Source organism: Schistocerca cancellata, chromosome 4 (genome assembly GCF_023864275.1).
Source record: "Schistocerca cancellata isolate TAMUIC-IGC-003103 chromosome 4, iqSchCanc2.1, whole genome shotgun sequence".
NCBI classification, from domain to species: domain Eukaryota; kingdom Metazoa; phylum Arthropoda; class Insecta; order Orthoptera; family Acrididae; genus Schistocerca; species Schistocerca cancellata.
This window is the reverse complement of record NC_064629.1, coordinates 223,691,338-223,715,756: the sequence shown is the minus strand read 5'-3', so window position 1 is coordinate 223,715,756 and position 24,419 is coordinate 223,691,338. Positions and strand designations below refer to the sequence as shown.

The following is a 24,419-nucleotide window of genomic DNA, read 5'->3' as shown; positions in this document are numbered from 1 at the left end:
CCAGAAGTATTATTATTTTCGTCAAGCCGGGGGATGTCTAAAACCGTTAGATTCTTTTTCGTGCGAGAGTTTTACTCACACCCTTTTCAAAAGTTGGCAGGTATGACTACGAGGGATACAAAATAATAACAATAATAATAATAATAATAATAATAATAATAATAATAATGACGATGACGACGAGCTTAAAGACACTAAGCATCTATGGTCATCAATCTCTTATTCACACCACAGGACAGAAACTGTGCCGATGTCTAGAGTAAATCTCATGTGCAAGAGTGAGAACGTTTTCTGCATATTTGTATAGAGCATATCTAAGGAGCGACATGGGTACCAGTCCAGTGTTTACCCAGTGTTCTGCAAGATATATAATAATAATAATAATAATAATAATAATAATAATAATAATAATAATAAAATAATGACGATGACGACGAGCTTAAAGACACTAAGCAGCTATGGTTATCAATCTCTTATTCACACCACAGGACAGAAACTGTGTCTATGTCTAGAGTAAATCTCATGTGCAAGAGTGAGAACGTTTTCTGCATATTTGTATAGAACATATCTAAGGAGAGACATGGATACCAGTCCAGTGTTTACCCAGTGTACTACAAGATATATGTGAACACGAATGGAAAGTGACCATAGATAGATTAAAAGAAAATAGTGGACTCGCGGCGTTTACTATGTCGGATACACGATGAATCTGCTAATAAACCACTTTTCCCTTTTCGTTCTGTTTAAAAAGGAAGGTTATATTTATCTAAATGTGGTGGTGTCGACAGTGTGCATATGTCAACAGGAAAGCATTTGCAGAGTTTCAAAGTGATGGAATAGCTACATTCGATGACCATTCGCTCCTAAAGAGGTAAACCTGAACACTCTATATGGAAATTCCGACAGAATACGTGGAAGAGTTGCCATCTTGCACCCAAGAGTACGTAGAATGGCAACAGTGCTAAACTAACCTAACACCCCCCCCCCAAACAGGCCATGAAGGACCAACGGTATCGACCGGCCGCCGTGCCATCCTCACCCACAGGCGTCAGTGGATGCTGATAGGGAGGGGCATATTGTCAGCACAGGGCTCTCCAGTCCGTATGTCAGTTTCCGAGACCAGAGCCACTAATTCTCAATCAGGTAGCTCCTCAGTTTGCCTCGCAAGAGCTGAGTACACCCCGCTTGCCAACCACGCTCGGCAGACTATACGGTCACCCACCCAAGTGCTACCCCAGCCTGGCAGCGCTTAACTTCGGTGATATGACGGGAACCGGTGTTGCCTCTGCGGCAAAGCATGTTAATAGTGTTGCTATGTGGAGAATAAATGGACGAAATTAAAATTAGTAATTGCTCCCAGGAATTGCAGGAAGAGCCAGAGCTTATTGTTAGAGGCGATGACAGACAGTTTACACGAAACATGTACTAACATTACATCGACCGAATGTAGGGCTGGATGTTCGGCAACTTCGACCAATTGTTGATAGGAGACATGTGAAACATCAGTTGTTTCAGATGCCGTCAATGCGTGTAGCAACAGCAGGACCGTCTCCACGACAAGCACCGATTGCCTTCCATGGGTTATTGTACTCCTAAATACAATATGAAAACTTTTTAACACATAATAAAATGTATTTTATCGAAAAGAGTGAAAGGATCGCCAAGCTGTTACGCCTGCCAATATATCTAGAATCAAGCCATTGATTTTATTTGACTGTGCTTAATACTTTCGCGATGCGATTGGATAAAATGTGAGTTTGTAAAACCTTTTACGGTGCAGGGGAGAAAATGTTTCACTGAAATTTCCTGATAAATTATGGTTGTGTGCTTGAGTGGAATTCGAAGCCGACCGTTGCCGCTTGCTCAACCCCTCCATCTGAGTAAAGTTGACAGCTTCCGTTTGACGCCATTACTATCCTTTTACGGTCGGGTCTGCGCTGCGGTTACAGCACTGGGCGCACATTCCGGCCCTCAAATCATCGTCCAGAAATCCATATTTACTTTTACCATGTTGTCCCTAAGCCGCTTATGGCAAACGCTGGGATGTATTTGTTTTGGAAATGGCTCTCTTCCCTGCCCTTGTCCACTCTAGCTTTCCGTCCCTCTCAAATGAGATTTTTATGGACGAAACGCTGAATACTGACGTAACCTTTCTTTCTCCCATCCTGCCCTACTATTCCATACTCTATACAGGGTGTTACAAAAAGGTAAGGCCAAACTTTCAGGAAACATTCCTCACACACAAATAAAGAAAAGATGTTATGTGGACATGTGTCCGGAAACGCTTAATTTCCATGTTAGAGCTCATTTTAGTTTCGTCAGTATGTACTGTACTTCCTCGATTCACCGCCAGTTGGCCCAATTGAAGGAAGGTAATGTTGACTTCGGTGCTTGTGTTGACATGCGACTCATTGCTCTACAGTACTAGCATCAAACACATCAGTACGTAGCATCAACAGGTTAGTGTTCATCACGAACGTGGTTTTGCAGTCAGTGCAATGTTTACAAATGCGGAGTTGGCAGATGCCCATTTGATGTATGGATTAGGACGGGGCAATAGCCGTAGCGCGGTTCGTTTGTATCGAGACAGATTTCCAGAACGAAGGTGTCCCGACAGGAAGACGTTCGAAGCAATTGATCGGCGTCTTATGGAGCACGGAACATTCCAGCCTATGACTCGCGACTGGGGAAGACCTAGAACGACGAGGACACCTGCAATGGACGAGGCAATTCTTCGTGCAGTTGACGATAACCCTAATGTCAGGGTGCTACGGGAGAACCAGTTGTTTCCGTACCATGTACAGCGTGTGCAGGCACTATCAGCAGCTGATTGGCCCCCACGGGTACACGTCTGCGAATGGTTCATCCAACAATGTGTCAATCCTCATTTCAGTGCAAATGTTCTCTTTACGGTTGAGGCTTCATTCCAACGTGATCAAATTGTAAATTTTCACAACCAACATGTGTGGGCTGACGAGAATCCGCACGCAATTGTGCAATCACGTCATCAACACAGATTTTATGTGAACGTTTGGGCAGGCATTGTTGGTGATGTCTCGATTGGGCCCCATGTTCTTCCACCTACGCTCAATGGAGCACGTTATCATGATTTCATACGGGATACTCTACCTGTGCTGCTAGAACATGTGCCTTTACAAGTACGACACAACATGTGGTTCATGCACGATGGAGCTCCTGCACATTTCAGTCGAAGTGTTCGTACGCTTCTCAACAACAGATTCGCTGACCGATGGTTTGGTAGAGGCGGAACAATTCCGTGGCCTCCACGCTCTCCTGACCTCAGCCCTCTTGACTTTCATTTGAAAGCTCTTGTCTACGCAACCCCGGTACCAAATGTAGAGACTCTTCGTGCTCGTATTGTGGACGGCTGTGATACAATACGCCATTCTCCAGGGCTGCATCAGCACATCAGGGATTCCATGCGACGGAGGGTGGATGTGTGTATCCTCGCTAACGGAGGACGTTTTGAACATTTCCTGTAACAAAGTGTTTGAAGTCACGCTGGTACGTTCTGTTGGTGTGCGTTTCCATTCCATGATTAATGTGATTTAAAGAGAAGTAATAAAATGAGCTCTAACATGGAAAGTAAGCGTTTCCGGACACACGTCCACATAACATATTTTCTTTCTTTGTGTGTGACGAATGTTTCCTGAAAGTTTGGCGGTACCTTTTTTTAACACCCTGTATAGGGTATAATAAAACCGACGGTCTGCAGGGACGGATTCCTGACTGAAAATAGAGGAAATAAGGTCCTATGAACATGTGTCCAAAAATGAAGCGTTGCCACGGTAGATGGCGCTGTCGAATGGCAGTTCCTCTGACCACGTGCCGTGTGTTCCTTGTATGATGCAGCCTGTGTGATTGTCGCCACTTACCGTAAGCAGCAGAATGGTTCGTCGGTAAAGATACTGATGACGGAATTGCCATAATTGTGACGGTCTGGTGCAGAAACCGTCGCCAAATTACTTACTATAGAGGGATGTCCGCTGCTGACAATCCACTCATTTGTTGCACGTGATAGGGATCGTAGTGGTTTTCATGCACAATACACATAATCGTACTTTGGCTTGCACCATGTTGGCGGGCACATTGGTTGGAGCTTGTACTAGGGTTCGTCTCAGATCCTCCAAATCTGGTGTACGCACAGTACGCCGCTTTCCTGCACGTTCGTCTGTATGTAAGGACCCATTACCACACAAATGCCCAACAAGAGGCTTGAAACGTAGCATGATGTGGTTGTTGTCTGTGAGGGTATTTGTTTTGGTATAGCCGTGCTGCCTCTCAAACGTTCCATCTGCTTGGCCGTAACACAAGGCACGCGATCAGAAGAATTTTCATTCGTCAGCGCAGTCTACCGTGGCAACGATGCATTTCTGGACACATGTTCAAAGTACCTTTGTTTTCTCCATTTCCAATGAGCAATCCGTCCCTGCAGTTTGTCGGTTGTATTCATGTTCACCCTGTTTGAACTACACTCCTGGAAATGGAAAAAAGAACACATTGACACCGGTGTGTCAGACCCACCATACTTGCTCCGGACACTGCGAGAGGGCTGTACAAGCAATGATCACACGCACGGCACAGCGGACACACCAGGAACCGCGGTGTTGGCCGGCGAATGGCGCTAGCTGCGCAGCATTTGTGCACCGCCGCCGTCAGTGTCAACCAGTTTGCCGTGGCATACGGAGCTCCATCGTAGTCTTTAACACTGGTAGCATGCCGCGACAGCGTGGACGTGAACCGTATGTGCAGTTGACGGACTTTGAGCGAGGGCGTATAGTGGGCATCCGGGAGGCCGGGTGGACGTACCGCCGAATTGCTCAACACGTGGGGCGTGAGGTCTCCACAGTACATCGATGTTGTCGCCAGTGGTCGGCGGAAGGTGCACGTGCCCGTCGACCTGGGACCGGACCGCAGCGACGCACGGATGCACGCCAAGACCGTAGGGTCCTACGCAGTGCCGTAGGGGACCGCACCGCCACTTCCCAGCAAATTAGGGACACTGTTGCTCCTGGGGTATCGGCGAGGACCATTCGCAACCGTCTCCATGAAGCTGGGCTACGGTCCCGCACACCGTTAGGCCGTCTTCCGCTCACGCCCCAACATCGTGCAGCCCGCCTCCAGTGGCGTCGCGACAGGCGTGAATGGAGGGACGAATGGAGACGTGTCGTCTTCAGCGATGAGAGTCGCTTCTGCCTTGGTGCCAATGATGGTCGTATGCGTGTTTGGCGCCGTGCAGGTGAGCGCCACAATCAGGACTGCATACGACCGAGGCACACAGGGACAACACCCGGCATCATGGTGTGGGGAGCGATCTCCTACACTGGCCGTACACCACTGGTGATCGTCGAGGGCACACTGAATAGTGCACGGTACATCCAAACCGTCATCGAACCCATCGTGCTACCATTCCTAGACCGGCAAGGGAACTTGCTGTTCCAACAGGACAATGCACGTCCGCATGTATCCCGTGCCACCCAACGTGCTCTAGAAGGTGTAAGTCAACTACCCTGGCCAGCAAGATCTCCGGATCTGTCCCCCATTGAGCATGTTTGGGACTGGATGAAGCGTCGTCTCACGCGGTCTGCACGTCCAGCACGAACGCTGGTCCAACTGAGGCGCCAGGTGGAAATGGCATGGCAAGCCGTTCCACAGGACTACATCCAGCATCACTACGATCGTCTCCATGGGAGAATAGCAGCCTGCATTGCTGCGAAAGGTGGATATACACTGTGCTAGTGCCGACATTGTGCATGCTCTGTTGCCTGTGTCTATGTGCCTGTGGTTCTGTCAGTGTGATCATGTGATGTATCTGACCCCAGGAATGTGTCAATAAAGTTTCCCCTTCCTGGGACAATGAATTCACGGTGTTCTTATTTCAATTTCCAGGAGTGTATTTTGGTGCAGTTTGGAAGAGTTGAGGAAGGATGCAGTCAGGTTCAAGTTTTGACTGTGCCGTGGGGGCGTGTTAGAACAGCTTAACTTGAACAACGTTCCCACGAAACTCAAAGCATTATGAGAAACCTCACGAAGTTTAAGAGAGATCGTACATTCATAGTCTGCTGGACCCCCTTTTTTCGTCACTCTCTCTATAACTAAAGTTTCCAATCGTAATTCGTGTATACAGTTAAACATATACTGATGGCACAGATAATGGGTTCGCGTCGATCACATAAGGCAGGTCCCATCTATTGGCAGCAGATGACAAGCAGTCCAGCTGTTGGAGTGCTTAGCACATGGCTGATTTTGTAACTTCACTAAAGAAAAAGCGTAAGAACTATGATTATTAGTGCAAACCACTGAATTTCAACACTGCAAACGTATTAAAGCAAGTGAATAACCTGAAAAAGGTTATAACGATTTTTTCAACTGAAAATGCGCAGTGACCGCATACAAAAGCCGAGAACTGAGCTGTCTGTGGTCAGCCCAAAATTATGTTCTCTTAATTTAAACTAGGTGACTAATACAACAGTGAAAAAAAAAAATGCAGACATTCCCGATGTGAATTCAAAAGACATGCGTGAAATTTAAAGAAGCGCAGGTGATGGACCTACGTAATAAACATTTTACTGTGCTGTGTTACTACAGGACGCGTAAAAAAAGGGAGTGCTGGGGAAGACGAACACCAAACGCCACTCGCACACAGGAAGGAGGGGAAAGTTAGTGCGTGGGGATGCGAGCTACGGGATGCACAACCACTCCGTGCCACCTACGAAACGCTAAGGGCAGGCCAGAAGACAGACAAAAGAAGTCAGGTACATACGAGCGCTCCAACACTGTCTCTGTCTCCTTGAATCTGCAAAAGACGCAACACCAGGATCAACAAATGGACGACAAGACACGGGTGTAGCCACACACGCACACACACCCATGCACACAACAACACACACAAATTAGCCAGCTAAATCACCTACAGGTCGTAAAATTGAAAGCCGAGTACTTCGAACACTCGGAAGTATTTTCCAGTAACACATTTATGTTCATTAAGAAGAAAAAAATGTCTTGGACAGAAAGAATGAGACTTGTAAAAAAAATAACCACTTTATTCAAACTGTATTATACATACATTAATTAGTAAAAATGTAATAAAACAGGAAAACCTTGGACTACTATTGTACTAAAAAGTTGGTAACCCACGAATACTAAAGTGCATAACACGGCAAACCGTCACAGATGCTTCAGGTTTTACAACGGGGCATTTAGCTGGTAGTCCTTAAAACAGAAAAACACAAATAAAAAAAAAATTCTTCATGTGGGTGCCCATATTGTCCGTAGTAGTTTTACAATTCTTGAGAGTATATTATTAAACTTCCCTCAACAAAATAAGGAAAGTGATCTAAACTGTAAGCGACACACACACACACACACACACACACACACACACACACACACACACAAAGGGCGAGAGAGGGAGGGATGGGGCAGGCAGAGAGAGAGAGAGAGAGAGAGAGAGAGAGAGAGAGAGAGAGTGAGAGTGAGAGTGAGAGAGGGGGGGGGGGCTGATTTGAAGAGGGGACACAAATACATCACAATACAAATATTTTAAAAAAAGACTAGCAACTACTACACACATATCCGTATATTTATGCCAGAAGCAATTCTACTTACCAAAACCATCCATTATTTTCATAACAATGAAACAGGTAGCAACAATTTACATTTCGAATATGTTCAATGTGCGTACCAAGAATAGATGATGTACAACACTTCTCTCTTAATTTTTTAGAAATGCACAAAAGTTGAAACTGGTGGAATCAAGTATGGAGGACAGATAAAAATTTATTGTGGTAGGAAAACTGTTGTGACTTTCAGACACCAATAACGTCGATTTCAAACTGGAACACAACGGTTATTTCCCAACCACATAAACATCATAAGTTATTGTGAAAATATGAATTGATGTAGCAAGATATATGATGTATGGAATAGAATAAGTCAACAAAGAAACCGCAATTGGAACCCGTACGAGTGTGAAATGGATGGCAGTTATTTGGAAGATTTTGTGTTTGGCATTCTAACTTACCTAGAGCACAGAACCAAATACTGAACCGAGCGAGGTGGCGCAGTGGTTAGCACACTGGTCTCGTATTCGGGTGGACGACGGTTGAAAACCGCGTCCGGTCATCCTTTTTTAGGTTTTCCGTGATTTCCCTAAATCGCTTCAGGCAAACGTCGGGATATTTTCTTTGAAAGGGCACGGCCGACTTCCTTCCCCATCCCTAAGGCGATGGGACCGATGACTTCGCTGTTTGGTCCCCTCCCCCAGACCAACCAACCACCCACATACCGGCTGTGTCTCCTAAGAGTCGTCGGGCCCCTTTTCTCTGGTGTTTCGGCAGATTTTTCCAATTTCGTTTTTTCGTTGTATAGCAGGAGTCAGCCCACGTCTTTCATGCGACAGTGTCGACGGAAAGCGTCAGTTTCTTTCCCGTTACAGACAAAATTATTTTCAAAGTAGAGTTTTATTTGCCCAGTCGATAGATCGCTCCCAAATTAGTCCAGTGCGATATTCTTTCTATCGATACGTGCTGCTGACAGGGACAGTAAAACTTGAAGAATAACCGGTATTCCAGTAGCGACAGCAGTGCCCTGGCACGCGCTGACTGCTACCGAAAATCATGCAGCGCTACTGAATCGCTGGCGGATTGCTGTTTATTCTGTGTGTCTGCTGTCACAGTTAATACATATCGATAAAATAAATATCGAACTAGATTAATTCGGGAGCGCTCTATCGAATGGGCACATAAAATTAAGATTTAAAAATAATTTTGTTTGTAATGGGACACGAACCGGCGGATTCCATCGACACGGGGTGTCGCATGAATGACGTGATGAGCAGTAATTGTCTGAACTGTCTCCAGCTACACATTGCAGAAACGAAATCTGCCAAAACATCAGTTACAATGGTCCTGACGACTCTTAAATCAGACATCTACAAGGTGTTCCCATAAGAGCGTGAAAAAATTTAACGAGACATAAATGATGCTCCACTGAACAATTTGAGGTAGCGAACCTGGGTTCAGAGAAGCCAGCGTAAGGAGATAATAGGAATAAAACCACATTACTGTGTACTTTTTTATTTACATTAGTTACAGCTAACTGCAAATACCATCCTTGACACTACGAACATACCATTTGTATTGTAGCGTACAAAATGTGCTGAAACTGGCGGCCATCAACCTCAATGCAAGCATGACATCGGCGGACAAGATTCTGACGCACGCTAACAAATAACCCTGGTGTGTTTCGAATCGCATCAAAAGCAGCTACAATTCTGAAACTGATTTCATCTCCATACCCACTGGAGTCTTTAGATATTCCCACAGGAAATAATCGAGGGGGGGGGGGCAGTTTCAGGTCAGGTGACCTCGCAGGCCATGGAATAGGACCTCCCCCTCCAATACAGCGACCAGGAAATACACCACTGAGATGGTTGCGGACATCCACACTGAAAAGTGAGGTGGTGCACCGTCATGTTGTATGCAATCCTCTCACTAACAGACAGGGGTATGTTCTCCAACAACTCAGGCAGAACTCTTTGCACGAATCCCAAGTACAGGTGGCCATTGAGGAAGCGAGGTGGAAGATGTGGCCCAGTGAGACTGTCACCTGTAACGCCGGATGATGTCTGATAGGAAATCGTTGCCTTTACAGCGTTTCAACAGCGACAGCATTGAAACGTACTTCACCATACACAAGGTGCATGTCAGTGAGTTCTTCGAATCTGTACCGGTACTGCTCCATCGTACTGTACTGTAGGTCTCTGAACATCACAGAGTAATGAATGGGTCTGTCGTCGATTCAAAGCATATTCTGTCATGGGAAAATGTAAATACGATACAACAGAGCCACCTCATGGCCAAGTAAAGTAAGCAAAACCTGCATCATGACTTCCTAGTAATCAGGCTCGTCGTCCTAGTTTCTTTGTAGGAAATAAAGAATGTTCATGTAAATAAGCAGCACATTATGTGTAAATTTGTACGCATGTTAGTTGTAAATAAGCTGGAAAACAGTAATTCTAGACAGAGCGGTAGACAAGTTTACTTCCGTATCTCATTAAGCTGGTTTCTCTGATCTTAGGTTCCCTACCTCAAATTTTTTAGTGGCGCGTCCTCCATGTCCAATTTTTGGACACACTTACCGAAACACCATATGAACGATTCCAGAAGTAGTTTCTTGAGGCTTGTACAGCGTCGAGAGGGCTGCCTCAAAGCTCAGTCCTCACATGGGACTTGTCCGACGTGGTTGCCACAGGCTCTCAAACAACCGGCTACATCTCACAGAACGTGCTTGTCATCATTGTGATCTGTGACCTCAGCGCTCTCCAGTGACAGCCTGCGACATCTCGCGCGTAAATCACACACATTCTTTACGAAAACAGACGCGCGTAAAAAAAATGGCTCTGAGCACTATGGGACTCAACTGCTGAGGTCATTAGTCCCCTAGAACTTAGAACTAGTTAAACCTAACTAACCTAAGGACATCACAAACATCCATGCCCGAGGCAGGATTCGAACCTGCGACCGTAGCGGTCTTGCGGTTCCAGACTGCAGCGCCTTTAACCGCACGGCCACTTCGGCCGGCACGCGCGTAAAATAGTTGCGTTAACTCTGTTACGTATAGCGTGAGATGTCAGTTTGCGAATCCATAATATCCATATGAGGGGTGCTCCATTGAATACCATCACTCTGAAGTAACGTACTTTGTCACACAGATTTCAAGATCGAGATTCCTTTCTTAATTTCATTTGAACGGAAGGGGAGATTCTTTTGAAGCTGGTCAGAAAGATACTTACCAACAACATACAAACATGAGGCAGTACATAAAACCGAGAGATATATTTTACACAAAGTTTCATAATGGCAAAAACTTCCAGTGTGTAACTTGTGTTTACTTTCTGCCTCAGACTGTCAATTACGTTAAGATTTCTGGCCACTGAGGAAACACTACAATCGTTGGCCTTTGCAACAAGAATTGCAGCAAATACATTATTTAAAATAAATAACAGACTACTGCACGTAATACCTGGACTAAATTACTAAGAAACACCAGGAATCTTCTGGAAAAGGAAAGGTGACAATACATTTGCGAGGCAGTGGATGCTAATCTGCTGCCTTCCTCTTCAGAGCTCACGGTGCTATCAATTAAGCCACAGGCCTCCAGATGTGGTATACACTGCCTGAGATTGCATCTACAGACGTCATTATTTGATATTCAACTACCACAAATTGAATCAAAACGCCGCGCTTTTGATAGATCTTCATTGGGCCGTAACTTTGAAACGGTTTCCTTTCATAGCAGACAAATTATAACACTAAAAACATCGAGTACAGCAAGCTTTTATCCCCTTTCGAAACATTCTCAATTTTCCGATGCCTTGAAACAGCTTATTTTCATACCTCGTGCTCTATGATAATGGAAACGTATCCAAAACATAGTTTACCTCTGTACAATATGGCGGCATGTGGTGCTTGTGCCGTACAAACGATGTCGCACCCCACTGGCCACGTTTATCTGCACGAGGCAAAAATCTGATTTGCCTAGTTCTTCATTTTACGCTCCACATGTGTAATTCCACGCTGTGACGTCACCAGCTCCTCGTTCATGTGTTTTTAACGTTTCGTTAGAGGACGACTTTATCCACTTTTTATAAGTTGCAGACATCATCTGGTGCACATGCTTCTCCAATAATTAAATCTTATTATTTATCTACTTTTCATTTATAAAAAAAACTTACTAGCCTGCATACAGCTCTTTAAAACTCTTACGATTAGTCCTATTGAGTGTAACCATTTTTAGAGATCAAGGAACCGCCAATCAAACACAGGATATGTGATTAGGTTTTGTGTACCACACTGAAGTCAGATCAACTATTATTATTGTTAGCAAACTCTAATATTAACAAGAGAACCCTCTTGGATCGTTTCACAGCTGTGCCATCGACTGTTAAAGTCTAGTTTTTTCCACGCTACTATAATTAAATAAAAAGAGTCTATATTATTTTGCTCTTAATTGATTCATTCACTGAACGTTGTCGTATCCTGAAGAAAAAATTACTTCATTTTTGAAATACTCAGTGACAAGTAGAAATGAAACGCGCGAAAATAATGGAATTTTTAAAAGAAAAATGCGTTACTGTAAATATAGATCTTATAAACGTTTATATCCGAAATAAAGGCAGAATAGAAAGCAAGCCAGTCTTCAAATGTTACACGGTGAGCATCAGGGCGAGGAAAGATTTTCTGAAGTTACTGATACTGTCCAATTGCATTTGGCGTGGGCGTAGTCAGGGAGTTGTTCAATACAATCCCGAGGAGGTTCAGCAAAATGTTTACCGTTCCAACAGACGAGGCTACTGGAAATCATATTTACGCCGGGCAGACGTATTGGTTGAGCGGATACGTTTATCTGATTTGGCTGGCAAACACATTATATTACACAGGGGTTGGGGAACGATAGATACGAATCATAGATGTTCGTTATTGAGTTTTAGAGACATTTTACGGATCGCAACTATCCACTTCAGCTCGCGGCTACTCACTACATTCAATAACTGTCAAACCGTTGAACGATTATAACAGTAATTTTACTCTGTCTTTGACAGAAAGCCGGCCGAAGTGGCCGTGCGGTTAAAGGCGCTGCAGTCTGGAACCGCAAGACCGCTACGGTCGCAGGTTCGAATCCTGCCTCGGGCATGGATGTTCGTGATGTCCTTAGGTTAGTTAGGTTTAACTAGTTCTAAGTTCTAGGGGACTAATGACCTCAGAAGTTGAGTCCCATAGTGCTCAGAGCCATTTGAACCATTTTTTTCTTTGACAGAAATCAGTTTTCTACATGAATGTCCACGACTGCGGCTTTTGAAAGGCATCTTCCCTTCTTTCTAGTGTCTTCCATCACAGCACATTAACGCAGTGGGGAACACAGGCCGATACTTCAATTTTTTCCACCACTTTTTAGGTTATAATTAATACACTGATTCTGTTGTTTTGCGTTCGTAACTGAAAGTGACTAAAAAGAACTGCAGACATCAAACTAAAAGTACGCTTGTTTTCCAAATGACGTGCTCTGTTACTGACTGCCTAAAGAGAAATTACGAAAGTAACATAAGATGGAGACAATTTTAAAAAGAGAAGTTAAACACATTCACTCGACCTGAATAAAGTGCAACAAAATTTGTTCTAAAAATAATGCAGCATTGGCGACATAGGTAGAACATAAAAATCCTGTGATTCTTTTCATGCGGGTCGACTATCGTACGACTGCACCGTTGCCGAACAGTTACTGGGATAAGTCACGATCATGAAATATCTAGAGTTACCAATACAGAACAATACGTCGTGGCGTGATGAAATAAATCTAGCACTGGAGAAAGTAGATACAGATGAATGTTTATTTGGAAGGAGGTGGATACGAATCTGCTACCTTTCTCTTCACAGCTCAAAATGTTATCGTCTATGGTACTGTTTCAACATGACACCCAGATCTCAGTAAACTGTAAGTACTGTCTAAAGTCTGTACCTACAACTGTAATTATTTGATACTGAACTATGATAAACAGTATCAAAACGACGCGCTTTTGATAGATCATCATTGTGCGGTAGCACTGAAACCGTGTACTTTCATAGCACACAAGTTATATGTAATTACGCCACTTTATTATAATAAATTGTAGCAAACATGACAAGTTTCTCGAGAGATTCCCAGTTTACTGATACTTTGAAACAGCTTATAGTCATGCCACGTACTCTAAAAAGAATTATATATTAGTTTCACTCAATACAATATGGTGGCTTCTCAGTTCTGTTTGTGATTTAAAACGGATGTCTTATCTCATTGGCCATGTTGCCCTCTCAGAGACAAAAATCTAACATGCCAGATTATTTACTACACCGTCCGCACTGCAGTGGAATGTGGAATTCCACGCTATGACTTCGGCAGCTTTTCGTCCACTTGCGTTTTCACGTCCCGTTATTTAGAGTATATCTATCTGAATATCTCGTGGACGAACAGAGCAAGCTGGTTTCCACACGATCGTTCTTTTCGGTATCTATGTTGATTTCTATAGAATAGATTTTAGGGCCCCAGAAATGTAATTACGTGCGAGCAAGAAACATGTTTCAAATTCTACAACAGACCGTCGTCGGAGATGAAGGCCTATAGTTACGTGCGTCTGTTTGACGATCCTTCGTGAAAACTAGTATCACCTGTACTGTTTTCCAGTCATTTAAAACACTTTGCTCCTCCAACGACCTACAGGACACTGCTTCCAGGAGAGAAGTACACTCATAGGCCAAAACATTATGACCACTGCCCACCGCGGCGGTGGATGCCCCCTGGTAGCGTTGCGGATACGTGACGCGGTAACAGAAGTGTGTGTGTGTGTGTGTGTGTGTGTGTGTGTGTGTAGCAGACAAAGACAGGGGATCACCCTATCGAAGATATGAGCCGCAAGTGGGGAAATCCACTGAGATAAGCTACTTTGAGAAATGGCAGCTTATTATTACGCAGAGCCTGTAAACGTCGAAGCTGGTCGAATGTTCACTTGCTACTGTCGTTAGCATCTACGGATAGAGGTGGAAGGAGGGAAACTACCAGTAGGCGCTAAGTGTCTGGAAGTCCACGACTCTTCACGGAACGTGCGATTCGGAGGCTTGCCTTCTCTGTAAAGTAGGATAGATTGTGATCTGTGGCATCTTTGCCGAGAGAGCACAATGCTGGTGCACGTAAAAGTGTTTCAGAGCACACCATTCATCGCAAATTGCTAAATATGGAGCACCGCAGCAGACCACCCCTACGTGTTCACATGTTGACCCAACGACATCGTCAATTACGATTGCAGTGGGCACGGAACCATCAGAATTCGACCGTCGATCCATGGAACGTCTCGGCTATTCTGCTGAATCACACTTTTGCTACGCTAGGTCGATGATCGTTTTCACAAATGCCGCCATCGAGGTGAACGGCGGATCGAAACATGCAGCTCGCCACGGACGCAGGCTGGTGGTAGCAATATTATGCTATGGGAGACATTCTCCCGCGCTTGCATGGGGCCTGTAGTAGTAATCGTAGTCACGCTGACAGCTGCTAACCACCTAAATCCCTTCATGCTTGAAGTGTTTCCCGACGTCGATGTCATCATTCAGCAGTATAATTGTACGTGTCTCGGAGGCAATGATTTGAGGAGCATTATAGGGAATTCATTCTTTTGTCTCGGCGACCAAATTCACCTGATGCAAATCCTATGGAACCCATCTGGATCGCTATAGGGCGCCACCACCGTGTACATAAATCAGTAGCCCGTCATTTACGCGAGTTATACAGGGTGGTCCATTGATCGTGACCGGGCCAAATATCTCACGAAATAGGCGTCAAACGGAAAAACTACAAAGAACGAAACTTGTATAGCTTGAAGGGGGAAACCAGATGGGGTTATGGTTGGCCCACTAGATGGCGCTGATATAGGTCAAAGGGTTATCAATTGCCTCTTTTTGAAAATAGGAACCCCCATTTTTATTACATATACGTGTAGTCGTAAAGAAACATGAATGTTCTAGTTGGACCATTTTTTTCGCTTTGTGATAGATGGCACTGTAATAGTCACAAACATATGGCTCACAATTTTAGACGAACAGTTGGTAACAGGTAGGTTTTTTAAATTAAAATACAGAACGTAGGTACGTTTGAACATCTTATTTCGGTTGTTCCAATGTGATACATGTACCTTTGTGAATGATGTCCGTCAACCTCAATGCATTTGACAATACGTGTAACGACATTCCTCTCAACAGCGAGTAGTTCGCCTTCCGTAATGTTCGCACTTGCATTGACAATGCGCTGACGCACGTTGTCAGGCGTTGTCGGTGGATCACGATGGCAAATATCCTTCAACTTTCCCCACAGAAAGAAATCCGGGGCCATCAGATTCGGTGAACGTGTGCTTCGACGACCAATCCTCCTATCAGGAAATATGCTCTTCAATACCGCTTCATCCGCAAGCGAGCTATCTGCCGGACATCCATCATGTTGGAAGTACATCGGCATTCTATCATGCAGTGAAAAATCTTGTAGAAACATCGGTAGGACATTACGTAGGAAATCAGCACACATTGCACCATTTAGATTACCATCGATAAGCCGGCCGCGGTGGTCTAGCGGTTCAGGCGCTCAGTCCGGAACCGCGCGACTGCTACGGTCGCAGGTTCGAATCCTGCCTCGGGCATGGATGTGTGTGATGTCCTTAGGTTAGCTAGGTTTAAGTACTTCTAAGTTCTAGGGGACTGATGACCACAGATGTTAAGTCCCATAGTGCTCAGAACCATTACCATCGATAAAATGGGGGCCAATTATCCTTCCTCCCATAATGCCGCACCATACACTAAGCCGCCAAGGTCACTGACGTTCCACTTGTTGCAGCCATCGTGGATTTTCTGTTGCCCAATAGTGCATATTATCTCGGTTTACGTTACCGCTGTTGGTGAATGACGCTTCGTCGCTAAATAATAAACGCGTGCAAAAAATCTGTCATCGTCCCGTAATTTCTCTTGTGACCAGTGGCAGAATTGTACACGACCTTCAAAATCGTCGCCATGCAATTCCTGGTGCATAGAAATGTGGTACGGGTGCAATCGATATTGATGTAGCATTCTCAACACCGACGTTTTTGAGATCCCCCGATTCTCGTGAAATTTGTCTGCTACTGATGTGCGGATTAACCTCGACAGCAGCTAAAACACCTACTTGGGCATCGTTTGTTGCAGGTCGTGGTTGACGTTTCACATGTGGCTGAACACTTCCTGTTTCCTTAAGTAACGTAACTACCCGGCGAACGATCCGGACATTTGGATGATGTCCAGGATACCGAGCAGCATACATAGCACACGTCCGTTGGGCATTTTCATCACAATAGCCATACATCAACACGATATCGACCTTTTCCGCAATTGGTAAACGGTCCATTTTAGCACGGGTAATGTATCACGAAGTAAATACCGTCCACACTGGTGCTATGTTACGTGATACCACGTACTTATACGTTTGTGACTATTACAGCGCCATCTATCACAAAGCGATAAAAGTGGTCCAACTAAAACATTCATATTTGTTTATGTACTACAGGAATACGTAATAAAAAATGGGGGTTCCTATTTAAAAGAAACGCAGTTGATATCCGTTTGATCTATGTCAGCGCCATCTAGCGGACCAACCATAGCACTATCTGGTTTCTCTCTTCAAGCTAGACGAGTTTCGTTCTTTATAGTTTTTTCGTTTGATGCTTATTTCGTGAGATATTTGGCCCGGTCACTATCAATGGACTACCCTGTATAATCTGTGAGTAGACATCTAATGCCTCATACCTCCACAAAGCTGCCAACAGGCTGTCGGATCCCTTATACGCAGAATGAGTTATGTATTTCGTTCCAAAGATGGACAAACAAACTACTAAGCAGATGGTCGTAATGTTTCGACTCATCAGTGTCGCATACTCTATGTAGAATCGCATTGGTATCCAGTATGGTCCAGAGGCCTTCCCTTTGTTGAGCAGTTTCAGTTGCTTTTCTAAACCATGGCCACTTATTTCGTTACCACGCATTTTGTCTTTTGTGCTAGGAATTAAAGGAAACACTACACTGCGATCTTCCTATTTGCAACAGTTGTGGAGAAAGACGTTTAGTATTTCGGCCTTTCCTGTGTCGTCCTCCACTGCAATGCTATTATGGTCACAGAGTGTCTGGACAGATGGCTTCGGTCCGTTTACTGATTTAACGTAAGGCCAAAACGTCTCAGGGTTTCCTGCCAAGACGGTGAACAAAATTTTACTTCCGAACTTGTTGAACGCTTCGCGCGTAGCTTTCAGTACGCTGATTTTGACTTCTTTTAGTTTGCCTGTGAGGCTTTGGCTACTTTTAAATTTGCAGCCACGCTCTCTCTGTTTTCGTAGCAGTTTTCTAACACGGCTGTGGAATCAAGGCGGATCTCTTCCACCCCTCATAGCTCTGCTCGACATATACCTGTTTAAAGCGTACTACACAATGCTCTCAAACTCCTTTCGTTGATACTCAACACTGTTAGTGCTGGAGATGACATTTCCGTGTCGATCGCCCAGGTAATCTGAAATCTGTTTCGTGTCACTCTTGCTGAGCAGGATGATCTTTCCTGCCACTCTTTGTATTTCTGTTTACAGCCGTATTCAGTAATGTTGTAACGGCCTTATGAGCACTGATTCTCTATTCCACATTTAGGATTCTACATTTAGAATTCCGTTCAGATATAAGTTGGAAAACCTCAATATTCATTATTAAAATTTTATGAAAAATGGCTTCCAGACAATCAGTTCAAGTTTCATTGCCTACATTAATTTTATTGGCTGCCCATTGTTCTTATTAGCGCTGATGACTCGATATCAAGAGACGTCATCAGTGGGACGGGCATTTATTGTCCCTAAGCAGAAATATTCCGAGCAATTCGTCCTCCCCGTAGTGTTCCATTCATACCGCGGAAGTAACAGCGATTAGAGAGGCTGGCAGATTTGATCGTTATGCTGGTTGCAACAGTAAAATGAATGCCAAATACCAAACGTTATAAGAACCGTACTGTAAATTAAACGAAGAGGAATGGGTATCTCCTCTCTATGAGCCCCGGCTCATGTAGGACCAGGTCAACCAGTTGGCGAAGTACACCAGTTTTCTGCCCCCTGCAATGAACGTCAGCCTAATACCCATCGATTTCAAGTCATGGATAGGGAAACTGGCCTAGGAAGAATGGGCAGAGAGCTGGCGTCTTCAAATCTGCCGTAAAGGTCAATACCAGGCTGCGACACGACCAGTAATTTGAAGCTCTCACTGATTCAGAAAATTTCAGCCGAGTAGGAGACTGATAACTGCCTTGGTAAAAATATGTGCTAACCAGCTCCTTCCCACTTATATCAGACAGGCATAAAGGATAATCTTTTCTGCGACTGTCAACAGAAAAGAGAAAATGTAGACCACCTACTGTTTTCCTGCCGTTTCTTCGAAACATAGTAAAACCGCTTAGTGCAAAACTTCGTGAAATTTAACGTGCTCCTTCCATCAAATTCCTCGTTTTACTGCATCATGAAGGTAGTCAAACGTACCAATTACTTTTTTATTTTTCACGAACAGTAACGTGTGTATATGAAATTTGGTGTTCTATCTGTGCTTGCATAAACACTAACCTCCAGGCGTATGCTTCCCAGTCGCTGTTTGCATTTTTTTTTAGTCTGTTTTGTCTATATTTAATTTCATGACAGTATTTGCTGATGTGTACACTGTAAAATGATTTTAAAGCATTGCTCAAACTATTTACATTACGATTTCCCTGTTTGTACGAATTTATGCTTGTACTAAGCTGGTGGTGGTATAATTTAAGAAATCCAATCCAAGAAAGACTTCCCAGAAATTATATGTGCGAAGAACAATAAACGGATCTAAAGTTGCGAGACAGAAAAGGTCTAGCTACGAATGCAGATTAGATGCAAATGTTTTCCGCCTCGTCACCGTTGCAACAAATTCTACTGCCGACGTGCATCGTACTGGTTGCATGTTCTCCATGACTACAAATTTTGTTAGATTTTGTACTGTGCGTATTAAGAGAGACTGTAAAATAAGCCGGAGCAGTCACGTAGTCATTCCATTGCTGGCACATAAATTTTTTACATACGGCGTGTGAAGCCTGGAGTTCAATGGGGGTCGAAAATTATGTGGTCTCCAATTTCAGTCGGTATTCAGGTAAATTTTTGCACCAAAACAATTTCGCGTATCCGTTTTCCATCATCGTGAATTAGTTTTCCATCATCACTTCTGATGAATCACCAACATTCACTGGAATGAGGGTGAAAGCAGACTTGTTTCGAAAGTCGCATTAAGAAGGTAAGTTCTGTTTCAACTGCTAACATCAAATCCGCGACAGAAATGTTTCATCTTCTGAGGCATTATGAAACGAATAGCCGCGGTGGCCGAACGGTTCTAAGCACTTCACTCCGGAGCCGCGCGACTGCAACGATCGCAGGTTCGAATCCTGCCTCGGGCATGGATGTGTGTGATGTCCTTAGGTTAGTTAGGTTTATGTAGTTCTAAGTTATAGGGGACTGATGACCTCAGATGTTAAGTCCCACAGTGCTCAGAGCCATTTGAACCATTTGAAACGAATAATTACCAAATAGCAGAGGACATAAGTTGTATCCATTAGCCCAAAAACCTGAAAAATAGCTGTCATATTCAGTTGTTCTGCTAAAAACACTCGCAGCTTTGAAAATTTCGTTGTTTATGTGGAATAAATCCGAAGTGTCCACTGAACGTTATCAGAATTTAACTTAGCCCTAAGATTATGAACCGAGGTCTGCACGCTGCAGTATATACATGGGTGGAGTAGAGAGGGGGGGGGGGGGGCGATTTCTATCCTTTCCTGCTAAGTTGGAGAAAGCAGCTATCTTCCTGTCTTTTCTTAGTGGAACATAGTTCCCTCCTGTCTTACCTTCCCAAATCTTCCTATAATTTATTATGTAGAATATAATTTATAATATACACGAACCGTATCAGTTATTAATTTCTTTTTGTCGGCAAGAGGTATGGTATGTCTACGAATGGGCGCATGTACCTGACTAGAAGGTTGCATACAGCCAGTCGGGCAGCAAAATATTACACGTGAGTGAACTTCCAGGAACGCAACTGAAAAATATTCAGCACTAAGGAAAAAAAACCCTCAATTTTTTCAGTTCTTGCCATTTTCGAGACTTCTTGTTCTCACCATACTATAATCACCAAAAAATAGGTAAAAGAATTTGAGATTAATATGTGTCATAATAAAAATGCTTTTCTTAAAATGTTGACCTCCATAGACGGCACCCCCTTGCATCAGCGCCTCGTTAGTACATCGAGATCATTAGAAAATGAGTAGTAGCTGATTTAGCTCACAGGAGGAATGTCTAACAAGGAAACGTCACCAACTGCATCTCATTTTTTAAGGAGGAAAAATCAATGTGTCTATATATCAGCCCCAGCAATCGACCACGAACAATAATTTAGGCCATAATTCTGAAAGTACGCAATTATGACCTTCTGAATGTTCCAATATTAAACTTGGTCCGCACAGACTGTTCATCACTGGATCCTTCCCAATGCAGTCGCCTAATGCCCGAGAGCGAAGTACTGTACAGTGCAGCGAGTAAGGTGTTCATAATGTTAACGAAGAAACAAGTGACAGTGCTTTGTTCAGTGCGTCAAAATGCGCGGTTTCTATTCGGCAGTCAGCACCAGAGATCTCTTTGCTTTGAACACTTTTACGCTGCAATTCACAAATGTGGGGTAAATTAGTGAAATGAGTAAGTGTGTCGTTAAAGAAGTAGCGTAGTGTAATTTAAGTATTAAAATCACTGTTGCACGTATTTTCTTTGGATTGAAAAGCTGGCATGGTTACAGCGAAGTACATTTGCAGGATTGAAGGTGCTGGGCTATTCATTAACGTGATTAGCGTGAGTCACCTGTAATTGGAAAATCCGTAACTCCATTTCATAATGATTCTTCAGATGCTTAAGGTTATTCATTTTGATTATCAGGATCAGGAATGTATATATATAACATGGATGCATTAGGTAGACATATTAGGCACTCTGATTGTGAAAAAATACATTTTCTTGAAAAAGATTTCACAAGAAGTTCGGCGGAAGTGTCCCCCCCCCCCTACCCACTGCTCTTCGCTTGCTGGCTACATCCCACTGCAGTAAGGCGGAGCGAGTGTCAACAACCGGTGCGGGCGATGTTTAAGAAGCTGTGTATTTACACGTCCGTAACTGCGTACTATTACGATTATGGCCCAAATTTTCGCACGGAATCGATTACTGGGGCTGATATCTTATAAGAGTGCGTCCCCGAGAAGAGAAAATCCCCGACCTGGTCGGGAATCGTACCCGGGCCCCTCGCGTGCCATTCCGCCGTGCTGATCAGTGACATATGGAGGCGGACCATTTATATACCGGGTGATCAAAAAGTCATTATAAATTTGAAAACTTAATAAACCACGGAATAATGTAGATACAGAGGTAAAAATTGACACACATGCTTGGAATAACATGGGGTTTTATTAGAACCACCCCCACCCCCAAAAAAAACAAAGTTCACAAAATGTCAGACAGATGGCGCTGGACAGCAAAACGTCAGTAACTGATACAGTGACGGGTGAGAGGTACGCCGATATGTTACAGAACCGCATCATCCCCAGCCTGGCTGATAAACACCTGCTGGAACGTATGATGTTTATGCAGGATGGCACTCCACCCCATACTGCTAGACGCATGAAAGATCGCTTGCACGCGTCGTTTGGTGATGATCGTGTGCTCAGCCGCCACTTTCGTCATGCTTGGCTTCCCAGGTCCCCATACCTCAGTCCGTGCGATTATTGGCTTTGGGGTTACCTGAAGCCGCACGTGTATCGTGATCGACCGACATCTCTAGGGATGCTGAAAGACAACATCCGACGCCAATGCCTCACTATAACTCCGGGCATGCTTTACAGTGCTGTTCACAACATTATTCCTCGACTACAGCTATTGTTGAGGAATGATGGTGGACATATTGAGCATTTCCTGTAAAGAACATCATCTTTGCTTTGTCTTACTTTGTTATGCTATTTATTGCTATTCTGATCAGATTAAGCTCCATCTGTCGGACATTTTTTAAATGTTTGTATTTTTTGATTCTAATAAAACCCCATGTCATTCCAGGCATGTGTGTCAATTTGTACCTCTCTATCTACATTATTCCATGATTTATTCAGTTTTCAAATTTATACTGACTTTTTGATCACCCGGTACTAATACAGGGTGTCCCAAGAGGAATTAGCAGTATTCAGGGATATGACAGGAACAATCATTCGAAGCAGAAGAAGTAATCATTGGCTGTGAAATGCGTACCTTAGAGCTATCAGACCTTTTTCATTAGAGGCGATGTGTTTTACATTATCGAAGGAGAACAAGCGCTCACAGCTCTTAAGGTAAGCATTTTAGAGCCCATGTTTACTAGACGTTTTTTGTTTCGAATGTTCGTTCCTGTCATATCACTGACACTGAAAATTCCTCCATGGATTTCCCGCATATCGTGAACAGTATCGCTCTGACAGGAATAGGCTGCTTACCCATAGTAATGCTCCCCATGTCTGTTCAAAAGTATGCCTAAACGAATGCTAACAGTCAGCTCTAAGAAAACACCAATGTCTACAGAACATGTCTGCACTGAAACAAATATACTTGAAGAGACACTATGAGCTCACACTCATGTACACAATTTGAAACGTTCATATATTTTCAATACCTAAAGAGAGAAAAATAACGTCTTTCGAGAAAAATTCCTGAAGCCGGAAGGAGAAAAGGTCAGAAGGCGACGTTTTCCCTGAATCGAGCTTCAAATATAAAACAATGATGAGGGCAGCTATGCAGATGATTTGCCTCGACTGAAGCTGTAAATGACGCACCAAACTTCCCGTATAATCAGAAACTAATTATGAACTATGAGAGAATTAGCTGAACAGTGGATTACTTTCGACCATGTATTTGTGAGCCGATAATGTAAGCACGAAAGAATCAAGCGAAATTGAACGGCAACGGTACGCTTTCAACAACTGGCGCCATTTGCAATATTCCGCCACAGATTTATTAAATCTCCATTAATTTTTTCTCTCGAAAATCGTGGGCGCGCACTGGATTTCGTGTGCCAATACTCATTAACATTTCATCCCGGCGAGACCAAAGGCAAATAGAATAAGTGGCTTCGTATCTCCGCCATGATTTTTTAGCGACAAGCAATTGCAATTCCCGCTTCGAATTCCGACTTCAAAAGCCATCGGGTGCCCTTTGATGAGCGGCGTCTGACGAGCGCAAATTACGCTGCGGCCCTGCCAGGGGTCAGCCCGCTCAGTTTCTGTTGCATCGCCCGCCAAACAGAGGCAGTCGTTGTCCACTAAAGAAACATTCCGGCACATAAAGGCTCCATTGCGAATTCATGAAAGCTTCCTTGCTTTCGATGCTAGTGACTTCCCTCAGGTGAGCGACGTTTGTGTAACTAAACACTCTCCGTACTGAGACAGAAACCCACCAGTTGACTAAGTCCGGGTATTAAATTCTGGCCACGCTGACGACTAGAATACTTTTTGTGCACAACACCTCCCCTCTCCTTTCTCTGCACACCACCCCCAATTTCATTCCCGTGTACAACTCCTCTTTCCTTTCTGTGTACATCTCCTCCTCTCCCTCCTCTTGGTCATTCTCCTTCCCTTCCCATCTCCATCTCTTCCTCTCCCCCCTATCTGTCCACTTCCCCCTCCCCACTTTCGGTCCGCCTCCTCCTCCTCCTCCTCCTCCTCCTCCTCCTATCTGTAGCTATCTCTTCATT

The 24,419-nt window shown here is 44.0% G+C and overlaps 1 protein-coding gene across 1 annotated transcript in view; it reads right to left on the bottom strand.

The window, feature by feature from the left end:
* The window catches only part of LOC126185109 (cAMP-specific 3',5'-cyclic phosphodiesterase-like), a 954,034-nt gene that overhangs the window by 768,973 nt on the left and 160,642 nt on the right, over positions 1–24,419 (bottom strand). Inside the window, exon 3 of the mRNA XM_049927917.1 lies at positions 6,785–6,817. Coding sequence (XP_049783874.1) covers positions 6,785–6,817 — 33 coding nt within the window. The remainder of the gene's footprint in view (positions 1–6,784; positions 6,818–24,419) is intronic.